Here is a 12,650-nt window from a genome sequence, read left to right as displayed (position 1 = left end):
AACCGTTTGTTTCTTCAACGCTTCGAAAATTACCTTAAATGGACCCTGTTTGATTTTTTTTCACCCACGTTGATGATTGAAGCATTGAAATATTGAAACCCAACAACGGAATTGATTAGAACTCCAAACTGTGCTTCATTAAACCAATACCATATTCGTAAACTGATAAAGTGAATCTTTATTTAGTGACCAGCAAATCTACTGAATTAATAATCTCCAGATTTCTGTATGCGTTTAATATTATTTGTTAACTGGAAAATACTTTGATCAGATTTTTAAGGTTTCGAGGAATTCGAGAATCGGAAAAACCGTTGACGCTTATCGGTTTTATATTCAATTGTACAAAACAGTACCCTTATTTTAAAAACATTAATTTCTATAGAATATGCACAAGAATATCAAAATCATAAAGGATATATGAATGCTTTATTTTCCCAATCAGTCAAGTCCAAAGCTGCAACATTGACAACGACTTCATTACCTTCTTTATCTTGAATCACACCAACTTTTTCATCTTCATTCATTGCTTCTCTTCTTTTAATATTACGTTTTCTCAAAATGAACCAAATTAAAATACAAATAGCTGGAGCTGCTGTGAAACTTAAAACAAGTTGAATAATCCAAGCAACATAGAAACGTGGAGCACCAACCCATAATTGTGGTGAAATTAAATTACCAACTGAATAACCAGCCATTAATACACCATTTCTTGTAACTTTTTTAGTATAACCTGAACATGATGTGAACCCCCAAGAAATTGTTAAAATCATTGGAAGACCGAAAACTGGTGCAGACATACAAACAACAGCCAAGAGACCAACTTTATTATCCCATGGTAATGCAATAGCTAAAATTGAACCAATAAATGATGGAATAATCCAAATAACATTTGACCAAGCAGACATGTTATCAACTTTTAATAAAATAACTGATGATATTAAACAACAAACAACTGAAAACCCACCTGAAGCAACACTAACTAAAGTGGAATCTAAATTAGAAACACCACCAATACCTGTAAATAATAAATTTTGTTGGAAAGTTAAATTATTTGCTAAATTATAAAATAACATCGCAGTAAAGAATAACCAAGTAATTGGATCTTTTAAACATTCAATAAATTGATATTTTTTGAAAAATTTCTGTTCAATTGCAGATCCAGTTGTTTTTTGAACTCTTCTAATTGTCCAAATTCTTTCTTCTAAAGTTAAAAATTTAGCAGTTGCTGGATTATTTGGATAAAAGAAAAACACTAGGATAGCTAAACAAAATGTCATTGATGCAATAATAATTGTGAAAATTTTCCATAATGCAACTGAACTTTTAATAAACATAACACCATAAGCAATAAATCCAGTTGGAATTGTAACACCAAGACAAGTACTAAAGAAAAGTGGACTTGATGCTGCTTTTTCATTTGCTGTAAGAAATTGAGCTAATGTAACATTTAATAATGGAATAATTGGTGATTCAACAAGACCTAAAAAGAATCTTAAAACTAAAATACCTGAATAATGTAATGCAACACAATTTAAAAATAAAATAATAGTCCATACACAAACCAATATAAATAAAAATCTACCAACTGGTAATTTTAAAATCAAATAATTACCAGGTATTTGCCCCACAAGAAACCCAATATAAAATAATGTATTAATATTATTATATCTTCCTTGATCCAATCCAACATCTTCCCAATAATTGAATAAAGATGCATAAGATAAAACAGCTTTATCCATATAAACCAATAAATCAACCAAAGCAGCAAATGAGATGATGAACCAGCATACTTTTCTTGATAATTTTGCTTCTTGTTGAGGTGTAATTTCAGGTACTTGTGAATCATACTCTTCTTGAAACTTTAAAGTAGCATCAGCATCTTTAGATGTAATTTTTTTATAACCTTGATCAGATTCACTGGTTATCTGGTTGTTTTGTATAGCAAATGGTTCTTTATTAACAGAACTTGAACTTGCAGAGTCAACCATAATTGTATATTATGACAACTAACAGTTAATAGATTTTCCAGATACAAAAAGGATAATCAAATGTAAAATTTCCATTGTGAAAAAAAGTTCAATGCAACGTTTATTCTCTTATAATAGTTAAATCTATACCTAGTATACATCTTATCAATAGGGTGACGGGTGTCATTATTAGTCACAGTGCACAAGAACTTTTTTTTTCACTTTTTTACCGTTATCAAGCATCCAAGATTCAAGGGTGCATAAATTATTTCATCAAGTTTTATTTATATATCCGATAACGGGATGATTATTACACCGCTAGCGGGATGATATAGTGATATAAAGTACGCGAGCATAACGGGTTTATCAGGAATTCAGGGTCCTAGACTGCACCAGGGTTTAAACTTTGACAAAATATATTATATATTGAATAAAAGTAATAAATCTAATTAGTTAGCTCAGTTCCCTGTGTTTTATTCAAATGTGCTTTCACTTCTGGTGGAATATCTCCAGTTTGTGAATTGTATAAAACAATACCATTTTCTCTAGCTATTCTTTCTTCATCTCTTTTATAATAGTATAAGGTGATTAAAGTGACAATAATCAAATAAAAAACAAAAGCTAACGTAGTACCATAACCAACAGTATATCTTGGTGCATCAACAGTTGGCCAAATCAATTTGACAATCCAAACATTGGTTGATTGAGAAATTGAATATAATAAAATGAATGTGATTGCTCTTTCTTGAGGATCTTTTCTTAAAATATCATTACAGAAACTATATATAACTGAAGCAGATGCCCATCCAGCATATAATATTGCAAAACCAAACCATTTTGCGCCCTCTGGTACATCCCAAATCAATAAGATTAAACAAGAAACAAAATTTAAAATAGAAGAGCAAATGATTGCACCTGATCTTGATCTAAATACATCTGCACCACCACAAACCAATGTAATAAGAATGATACCAATTAAAGGAGCAATAATAGATAAATCATTAACTTGTGGAATACTATATCTTTTCAAAGATTTTAACCACAAGATATAACCAGATCCAGCAGTTGTTGAGCTATTCCAACATCCAATACTAAATAAAGTTAAAACATAAAGCTTCCATGTCTTCAATACACGTTTCCAAAGATCTTTATCTAAGAAATTTGGTGGTTTGGCACTTGGTGGTGTTATATTTGCTTTCTTCAATCTTCTTCTAGCTAATCTAATTTCATCATCTGTTAACCAAATTGAATAACATGAATATGGTGTTCCAGGTACAAATAAAAATCCAATTAATGCTAATGGTAATGTACAAACAGCATCAACAATAAACATCCATCTCCAACCTGCTAATCCATTAGCACCATCTAGATTTCTAAACACCGCAGCTTGGAATAAACCTGACGATGCTGCGCCAATCATTTGACCACTGTTGAAAAATTGATAGTTAGTATAATTGATTGAATGAATATGATGAGAATCATACATACTAATAATATATCATTCCTCTTCTTGACAACTCATGAGGTTTATACCATGAACCCTATTTCAAATGGTTAGTAAAATTACTTTATAAACAAATTGAAATCCTACATACCAAAATATAATGAACAGCAGCATAAAATCCAGATTCAAAAGCACCAACAAAGAATCTCATTGCTTGAATTTGACCAACATTTTGAACTTTATAGGAAAATAATGTAAATAACCCCCAACCAGCATCTAATATTGGGAAATATAAATGTAATGGGAATCTTGGAAATAAATACATTGCAGGTATTTGGAAAATAACACTCGAAACATTGAAAACAGTAACGGTATTAACATAGTCATTACCTTGAAAATTTAAATCTTCCTTCATATTGGAAACATAAGCATTTGAAATATTTGAAGAATCTAAAGATTTAACCCAATAAACCATGAAAACATAACCTGCAACTAAGATATCTAATTTAAATAACAGTTTTTTCTCTTCTTTAGAAGTACCTTCTTCAAACCATAACCACCATTTATGTCTTTTAGTTTCATATCTATTATACCTATATTCATATTCATCGAAAAATTTCCACCAAGGTCTATTTGCTTCATCTCTATATTCAACGGGAGTAGAATCATTGTCGGTATCAACAGATAACACCGATGCATCAATATCTAATTTTTGATCATTATTACCAGCGATTTGATCTTTATTTGAAATTTCAGCACCAATATCTTCTGGATAGTCTTCTACATGTCTAAGAGTTGGATACCATTTCAGCAATGAGTCTTTAAATGTCATTTTGATCAATGATTATCATTAGCTTATTCAAACTAGAAAAATTTGCACTTTGAAAAGTTTTATGAAAAGTTTTATAAATTTATAGCAGACCCTGATATCCACAGTATTCAGTTGTCAATTACCGTATGTTGGTATTCACTGTGGCTGTTGGATCATTCCACTGGTATTTGAACAGCACATGAAGCAGAAAGCAGAGCAGCCAGTTGAAAACCACTGATTAATTAGCTTTTCAGGTGCTCTGATGAAACATTCTATGTCTATGAATTTTGATATTGTGCTCTACTTTGATCAAGAGATTTCAAGACAGTTGAAGTTGATGTGATTTGATAAGCTTAAAATTTTGAACGTTTGACACTTTTCCGGATTTTCATACATCGGAAATATGAATGAATGTTTTATACTCATTTCCAGAAACAGTTCAGATTTGAATATTGATCATTTGAGTGTGATGGATTCTATCACTATGCAATGAACCCACAATGCTTCTCACTCGCTCTCTACAAGCATCTCATAGAGCGTGGGTGACTCCATTCCCCCATAAAAGGTCCTTTTCCACTAAATCACAATCACTATACAAGTTCAGACTTAGGCCAAAATTTGATACAAGTATAGTCAGAAAACACTGGGGTTCACATCCAAGACAATATGTTGAAGTGTTTAAATATGATCCTTCATTTCAAGAAACAATAATTGCAGTTCATGGTGGTGGGTGGATTGATTATACTCAACAGGCAACAGATCTAATACATATTCAAAAAGGTTTAAAGTCAAATATCAACATGTTCAGTTTAGAATATAGACTATCCAAACCAAAACATAGTCCGTTAGAAATCTTTGATTCAGATGATTATTATGTTAAGGATCCATATCATTTGATTGATACTCTACAAGGTCTCAAAAATATCCTTGATAATTATAAAGTTTCGAAAATTCATTTATTAGGTCATTCAGTAGGTGGGTTTTTGGTTTTACAAATTCAAGATTTCCAAAGAATTATTCCAGATGCTTTAGAAGAATTAGTTATATGTGGTGAAATAACGAAGGACGAGTCAAAAGTTCAATTAGATTTCATTAATAACTTTGCCCAAAAATATGCACCAAAGATTGATTTGATCAATGTATTTTATCTTGGAGGTATTTATGATGTTAAATTATGTATTGAAAATGCAAATGAATCAAGATGGAACTTTTGCTACATTGATGATGCTTTTGTCTCTAAAACCCATTATCTTCATTCTTCACCTTTAACTACAACATCTAAAGGATCGATATTAGGATCACTGTGTGCTAGACGTGAGCATGTGATAATCAATTGCTTCCATGATGAATATATTGGAAATTATTCACCTTTAAGATTAATGAAATGGTTGAATTCCCAAGGAAAGACAACCCACTTGAAGCTTGGGAGTTACAATAGACATTTTGGAATGTTGAGACATAAAGAAGTACACAAGATCATTGATGATACACTTCATATCAATTATACTGACTAAGTCTTATACCGGTAACCAAAGATCGGTATTTCATTAAATGGTAAATGCGCTCGGAGTCCAAAACATACCTGGTATGACTTTTAATAATCGGAATGATTGTAGAGAAACAATGATATATATAAATATGTTACATTATCATGGTTCATCTTTTTGGATTGAATTTTCTCACTTTCTCATAAAATTCCAAGATGCCTATAAAGAGACACCAATGGGGGTCTCATACTAGACAATATATTGAAGAATTGAAAATTAATCCACAGTCAAAAGATGCAGTTATTACTATTCATGGTGGTGGTTGGGTGAGCCATCAAGAAGCTGCTAAAGATTATTTTGAAATGTCAAATACTGTGGATTTTGATGCTAATTTCTTTGGTGTTGATTATAGATTATCAGCTTCAAGTTTTGAAGGATATGTTTTACCAGATCCAATAGATTCTTATGTTAAGGCTCCATATCATCTGTTAGACATTTTACATGGTATTGAATTCATTTTTGATAATTATGAGATTGAAAGAGTACATTTGATTGGTCATTCAGTTGGTGGTTGCACTGCTTTACAAATTCAAGATTTTGCTTCTTTGATTCCTCATGGTTTACAACAATTAGTTAAACATGGTGTGATTACTGAAAGTGAAGAAAAGAAACAATTGAAATTTGTTGAAGAAACCTTGAAAAAATGGTCAAAAGTTGAATTACTAAATGTTATTTATTTATCGGGTGTTTATGATTTCCCATTAGCTTTATCAAAAGTTGCTTCACTTGGTCCACCAAAAGGAATCTTGGACAATTATATATACATTAATGATGCTTTTGTTTCTGAAGAACATTATACCCAAGGTTGTACCATTACATCTACAATTCTGAATCCTCCATTAGACACTTTGAAAGCAAAGGGGAAACATGTTATTATTCACTCTTTTGAAGATGAGTTTGTTGAGTCTTTTCAACCTTTAGGACTTGCTAATTTTTTTTACAAATTAAATGTACCAGTTGAAGTGTATATCGATGACTTTGATCTGCATCACAAGATCTTGCTAAATGGAAAGGCTTTCAAGATAATTGAGAGAATTTTAAATGATCATTGAGCTATTTATTTAATAGATATCATTAGGTATAATGATTTCGATAATTGTAGGAGAGTTCTTTTGAGATCTTTTACTCTTTCGGTTTACCCCAGATTTTGAATCGGTTATTTCAACCGGATGAATAATATATTACATATCGCAATGATCGACATAAAGATGGATTTTTTTGATATATACTTATAAACTAAAGTAGGTCCTACTATAACCTTGGATAAACCTTATCTTGCGCTTGAACTTAAGTAACATTTGGCATATCTAAAATGGCTGTCAGACACTACTACGGAAATCATCATAGACAATATATCCATGTGTTAGAATATGATCCCAAAGTCAAAAATACAATCATCACAATTCATGGAGGGGGTTGGGTTTCACATTATGAGTTTGCAATTGATTTCTTACCTTTTGCTCAAGGTATCAATTATGAAACGAATGTTTTCAGCATAGACTATAGATTATCAGCTGGTCATCATAGTCCAATTGATATTATAGATCCAGTGGAAGATTACGTTAGAGAACCATATCATTTAATAGATATATTGCATGGCTTCCAATATATTCTTGATAATTTTAACATTGAAAGATTAAGTCTATTAGGACATTCTGTGGGCTCATTTATGACATTACAATTTCAAAACTTCTTGGAAGTTATCCCACCAGGATTATCAGAACTTGTTAAACATGGTATTATCACAGAAGAAGAAGAGAAGAACCAATTGATATTCATCCATGAATTTGCAAATCAATACATACCAAAGCTTGACCTGGTAAATGTGTTTTATGTTTGTGGTGTTTGTGATATCCCTTCAGCTCTTCATACAAGTAGGGAGGTTTTCAAACATGGTGAAAGAGAAGCAAATGGATTCTGCTATATTGAAGATGTCTTTGTTTCCCCAAAGCACTATACAGAATCATCACCCGTGACATCAACTCTTATAAAATCACCATTTTCAATGATAAAATCCAAAGGTAAACATGTTGCTTTCCAAACTGTCCATGACGAGTTTGTTTATTACGATCAACCATTAAGTTTCATTAAATGGTTCAATTCCTTGCAAAAACCACTGGAATTCCACCTTGAAGACTTTGGAAAGCACCACAAGATCTTAACAGACACCAAGTTCTTTTCCATTATTTCCAGAGCTCTAAATGAAACCAAAGACTTATGAGATTCATGTTTGGTGAATATAATTTGTATAATTGATTTTAAGTGATGTCTATGAAAACGAATTCGCGAGTAGCTAAGCTGCCAGAAGCGGAAATTTTAGCACCTATTCACAATTTGCAATTCATCATGAACCTTCATTAATTAATTTTACTTTATGGGTTATCAAACAATACAGTAGTGATATTATAGATGACACAAAAAGGCCACAGTTTGAGTTATTGGAGAGGTATATTGTACGATCTCTACCAAAAGAAGGATTAAATCCTTAAACTATGGCTAGACTTGAGACGTATATAAAAGGGATCAACAATATCATATGTTTATGTTCTATTTCATGAGTGAACATATATACTTGTGATCAATTAAAGAATGCCAAATCCATTGATACTAAGTGTTGCTACAAAAGCTACTTCAACTACTGGTTGGAGAAGTCCAAATGACGAATCTAGATTTTTACCAAATGATATTAATGCGTTAATCAAATTTGCCCAAACTGCTGAAAGAGGAAAGTTTCATAACTTATTTTTCATTGATCATTTGAGTTGGTTTGATGTTTATGGTGATAGCCATGAAGCTAGTGCTCGTTCAGGAGCCAATGCTACAAGAGTGGACCCTTTAATTACCATAAGTGCATTAGCAACCCATACTGAGAATATCGGGTTTGTTGCAACTGCAAGTACCGTTAGTGAACACCCTTATCATTTTGCTAGAAGAATTGCATCCTTGGATCTTCTTACCAAAGGTAGAGTTGGTTGGAACATTGTTGGCTCGTATATTCCAAGTATTGGTAAAAATTTGTTGAATGGTGAACCATTTCCTGATCATGATGATCGTTACTCTAAAACTGAAGAATATTTGGATTCTCTTTATGAATTGTTATTGAGCTCATGGAGAGATGATGCCGTTGTTTATGATAAACAAAATGGAATTTTTGCAGACCCAGATGCCATTAGAGAAATTAATCATGAAGGTAGATTCTTCAAAATTAAAGGACCAGCTATCACTGAACCAACTCCACAAAGATTCCCATTAATTGCACAAGCAGGTAATTCTGAAAGAGGTGTTAAATTTGCAGCAGAAAATGCTGAACTAATTTATATTGGATATGATTCTTTACCAAAGATCAAAGAGATTAGAAGACTAGCAAGTGAACATTTCAATAGAGATCCTCAAAACATTAAATTTATTACTGGTATCTCTCCAGTTTTGGGAAGAACTCATGAAGAGGCTCAAGCAAAATATGAAGCTTTTAAAGAAAAAGTTGACCTTGAAGGAAATTTGGTTTTATTTGGTGGTGTAACTGGGATTGATCTTTCAGGTTATGACTGGGATGATGATGTTGATTTACCAGATAAAACCAATGGTATCAAGTCTGCTTTGGAAAATATCAAGAACAAAAGACAAAAGATTCAAACCAAAAGAGATATTGCAAATAGACATTGGGCTAATTTCCATTATGGAACTGCAAAAGAATTAGCAGATGAAATTGAAAGATTACATAAAGAATTTGGTATTGATGGTGTTAATTTTAGCTTGAATAACTTTCCGGAATCTTTAGACGATCTTGTTGATTTGTTGATTCCAGAATTACAACACAGAGGATTAGCTCAAACTGAATATGCTGTTGAAGGTGGTACATTGAGAGAAAACTTGAACAACAATCCAGGTCAAACTTTCCTTAGTGGTGATCATCCTGCATATAACTTGAGATGGAGATCTGGTGTTTCACAGAAACAGTTTGAAGCAGAGTTAGAACTTTACAATAAGTTGAAAGAAGAAAGAAGAAGAGGTATTGCAAATGATACTGTTAGAGTCTAGAAGTTTCCATAAAGATCACTTGAGCTTCGAATAGAGAAAAAGTTCCGTTTAATTGCGTTTTATTAATGATGTTGTACCTTGATCTGATATATTTTCTCAACCGTAGCTGATATAGTCGGTATTATTGTTCGGCCGAACTTATATGGACTTAATCGGTCTTTGAAGGACGTAGATTATTATATCAATGTGCCATAATGAAAATCATGCGAAGCCTCTTAATAATAATTAGTCAATCGAGCGCAAAGTAACGTGTAATTGTAATTTGTTCTGTGATTTCTTAGAGTTCGAGCCAAATCAATTTTGCGCAGGTACTGCCCTACTATTGAAATTGAGTTTCCTTTGTTCAAAGTTGCTCTATGCTTATTATCCTTTCAAACCTTAACAAAACACTAGCTGGGATGAAAAATTATATAAAGAGTATCAAGTTTCCCTCCAGATGCTGCCTTAATTGTATTCATTAAAGTCACTCAATTGATTATCAAACAATTAATTAAGAATGTCATTCAAACCAGTTAAACACACTTACGGATCCCACCCAAGACAATTTATTGAAGAGTTCAAGTATGATCCTTCTATCAAGGACACAGTCATCACAATCCATGGTGGTGGATGGGTTCGTTATGTTGAAAAGCCAAGTGATTATTTGAAGTTGACTGAAAATTTGGACTTCAAGGCCAATTATTTCAGTCTTGATTATAGACTTTCAGAATCTCATTTATTAAGAGATACTGATGATGAAAACCCAGACAAGTTATATGTCAAGTATCCATTACATTTATTGGATATTTTACAAGGTTTGAAATTGATTTTTGATAACTTTGATATCAAAAAGGTTCATTTCATTGGTCATTCTGTTGGTGCTTTATTTGCTTTACAACTTCAAGATTTTGCTCAATTAGTTCCAATCGGGCTTTCAGAATTGGTTAAACAAAAATACATCACCAAGGATGAAGAAGCTAAACATTTAAAATTTGTTAAAGATTTTGCTGAACAATGGAAAAAAGTTGAGTTAGTCAATGTTATCTATTTATCAGGTGTTTATGATTTACCTCTAGGTCTTAGAAAGACTGCAACTGCATATCCAAGTGATGATCCATTGAATCGTTATGCTTTTGTTTTAGATGCTCATGTTTCTGAAGAACAATTTACTGAAGCTTCAGTTGTTACATCTACTAAAATCAAGGAGCCATTTCAAACAATCAAAGCTACAGGAAAGCATATTATATTACATTCATATACTGATCAATATGTTGTTGAATACCAACCATTAGCTTTGCTTGAATATTTCTTCAAATTGGGCAAACCTATTGAATTTGTCTTGAAAGATTTTGGTCTTCATCATGATATTTTGAAAGATGAGAAGGCATTTAAAATCATTTCTAACTTTTTAAATAGTGATTAATGAGCTTTGTGGCTGATGACATCATGCCAAATTAGCCTCTTTTTGTGTTCTTTCGATGATTGAACAATTTTGTTTTGTGTTTACCTTTTGATCAAGAAATATATCTATAGTTGTTGTCTTTTTTAATTTTTTCAAGACGTAGCAAATGAGTTAAACTTACCATCTAATTGATTGAGTGTATGTCTGAGATTCTTTGTAGTATAGCTTTAAAAAGTATTTCAAATTTTTCATGTTTTGCATACTTCAACCTTTTCGCTATGCTTTTCCTCGAACGGGTCAAGGGTTAAGGGATAAAGATAAGGATCACAATATAATGATCACAATGAAGTGAATAATTTGAAGCTATAAAAGATACACAGAGTCCATGAAAATAGATTTAGATCAACAATGCTACAACTCATTCGATATTATGACATTGACAGCGTCTACTAAACACCCAATAAAGCATATATGGGGGCCTCATTATAAGCAATTTGTCGAGTGCTACAAATATGACCCCGAAGTAAAAGAAACAGTAATCACAATTCATGGAGGTGGCTGGGTAAACCATAGAAGACATCCAAATGATTTTGTTCCATTGGTAGAAAAAGTTGACTTTAAGGCAAACTATTTCAGTGTTGATTACAGAACTTCAGCTTCAATATTGAGTGATTACGGTAGACCTGATTCTTTAGAAACTTATATTAAGGCACCTTTCCATTTAATTGATGTTCTTAAGGGTATCCAATTCATCTTCAACAACTATAAAGTATCTAAATTACATCTCGCTGGACATTCAGTTGGTGCTGCTTTAGTATTTCAAATTCTTGATTTTATACCAATAGTTACCCATGGTTTATCAGAGTTGGTTAAACACAAGATAATCACTAAATCCATCGAACAAGAGAATTTGGACTTTATTCATGATTTTTCAAAAGAATGGTATTCTATAAAACTGTGCAATACTTTCCACTTAGCAGGTATTTATGATCTTCCATTAGCTTTAAAAGAACATGAAGAGTTAGAAAAAAATGGTGATCTGGAATGGACTGAAGGATTCATTTATATACTTGACTCACATGTTTCTAAAGAACATTATTCAGAAACATTACAGACGACCTCATCAATAATCAAAGAGCCGTTCCAGACAGTTAAACCCAAAGGTTTACATGTTGTTCTTCACCCAATAAACGATGAACATATCTTCATATCACAACCTTCAAGCCTCATCAACTGGTTTTACAAGTCAAAACTACCAGTCGATTTCCATTTAAATGACTATGGTTTACATGGGGGACCTTTGAATAACGAAAAAGCCTTTGAACACATCACCAAAGTGCTTAAAGACACTGAAAATGTATAGATCTTTGAATTGAAATAAATCATTATACTGTCTGCCACGATATAGTGTCACTAATATCCCTATTATCCCGCGAATTTCAAACAAGGCCTTGTTCAACAA

At 32.1% G+C, this 12,650-nt stretch overlaps 8 protein-coding genes across 8 annotated transcripts; 6 read left to right on the top strand and 2 right to left on the bottom strand.

Annotated features, from left to right (window-relative positions):
* Positions 1-404: 404 nt before the first annotated feature.
* On the bottom strand, positions 405-1,988 carry BN7_4181 (uncharacterized protein; the record flags this gene model as incomplete). The annotated part of the gene is made up of 1 exon (XM_011275199.1): positions 405-1,988. The coding sequence occupies one exon, from the start codon at positions 1,986-1,988 to the stop codon at positions 405-407; it is 1,584 nt and encodes a 527-aa protein (XP_011273501.1).
* A 424-nt stretch (positions 1,989-2,412) lies between these two features.
* BN7_4180 (putative transporter SEO1) lies at positions 2,413-4,243 on the bottom strand (the record flags this gene model as incomplete). The annotated part of the gene is made up of 2 exons (XM_011275198.1): positions 2,413-3,374; positions 3,559-4,243. The coding sequence occupies 2 exons, from the start codon at positions 4,241-4,243 to the stop codon at positions 2,413-2,415; spliced, it is 1,647 nt and encodes a 548-aa protein (XP_011273500.1).
* Positions 4,244-4,722: 479 nt separating this feature from the next.
* BN7_4179 (putative kynurenine formamidase) lies at positions 4,723-5,736 on the top strand (the record flags this gene model as incomplete). The annotated part of the gene is made up of 1 exon (XM_011275197.1): positions 4,723-5,736. One exon carries the CDS (start codon positions 4,723-4,725, stop codon positions 5,734-5,736), a length of 1,014 nt encoding a protein of 337 aa, XP_011273499.1.
* A 188-nt stretch (positions 5,737-5,924) lies between these two features.
* Positions 5,925-6,821, top strand: BN7_4178 (putative kynurenine formamidase; the record flags this gene model as incomplete). The annotated part of the gene is made up of 1 exon (XM_011275196.1): positions 5,925-6,821. The coding sequence occupies one exon, from the start codon at positions 5,925-5,927 to the stop codon at positions 6,819-6,821; it is 897 nt and encodes a 298-aa protein (XP_011273498.1).
* Positions 6,822-7,081: 260 nt separating this feature from the next.
* Positions 7,082-7,990, top strand: BN7_4177 (alpha/beta hydrolase; the record flags this gene model as incomplete). Its single annotated transcript, XM_011275195.1, has 1 exon — positions 7,082-7,990. The coding sequence occupies one exon, from the start codon at positions 7,082-7,084 to the stop codon at positions 7,988-7,990; it is 909 nt and encodes a 302-aa protein (XP_011273497.1).
* Positions 7,991-8,358: 368 nt separating this feature from the next.
* Positions 8,359-9,807, top strand: BN7_4176 (putative monooxygenase; the record flags this gene model as incomplete). Its single annotated transcript, XM_011275194.1, has 1 exon — positions 8,359-9,807. One exon carries the CDS (start codon positions 8,359-8,361, stop codon positions 9,805-9,807), a length of 1,449 nt encoding a protein of 482 aa, XP_011273496.1.
* A 496-nt stretch (positions 9,808-10,303) lies between these two features.
* BN7_4175 (putative kynurenine formamidase) lies at positions 10,304-11,209 on the top strand (the record flags this gene model as incomplete). Its single annotated transcript, XM_011275193.1, has 1 exon — positions 10,304-11,209. The coding sequence occupies one exon, from the start codon at positions 10,304-10,306 to the stop codon at positions 11,207-11,209; it is 906 nt and encodes a 301-aa protein (XP_011273495.1).
* Positions 11,210-11,573: 364 nt separating this feature from the next.
* BN7_4174 (putative kynurenine formamidase) lies at positions 11,574-12,551 on the top strand (the record flags this gene model as incomplete). Its single annotated transcript, XM_011275192.1, has 1 exon — positions 11,574-12,551. The coding sequence occupies one exon, from the start codon at positions 11,574-11,576 to the stop codon at positions 12,549-12,551; it is 978 nt and encodes a 325-aa protein (XP_011273494.1).
* Positions 12,552-12,650: the final 99 nt, after the last annotated feature.

Source organism: Wickerhamomyces ciferrii, contig 00148 (assembly GCF_000313485.1).
Source record: "Wickerhamomyces ciferrii WGS project CAIF00000000 data, strain NRRL Y-1031 F-60-10, contig 00148, whole genome shotgun sequence".
In the NCBI taxonomy this organism is placed as follows: Eukaryota; Fungi; Ascomycota; class Saccharomycetes; order Phaffomycetales; family Wickerhamomycetaceae; genus Hansenula; species Hansenula ciferrii.
The sequence above is the reverse complement of the archived record's forward strand: the minus strand, read 5'-3'. Positions and strand labels throughout refer to the sequence as shown.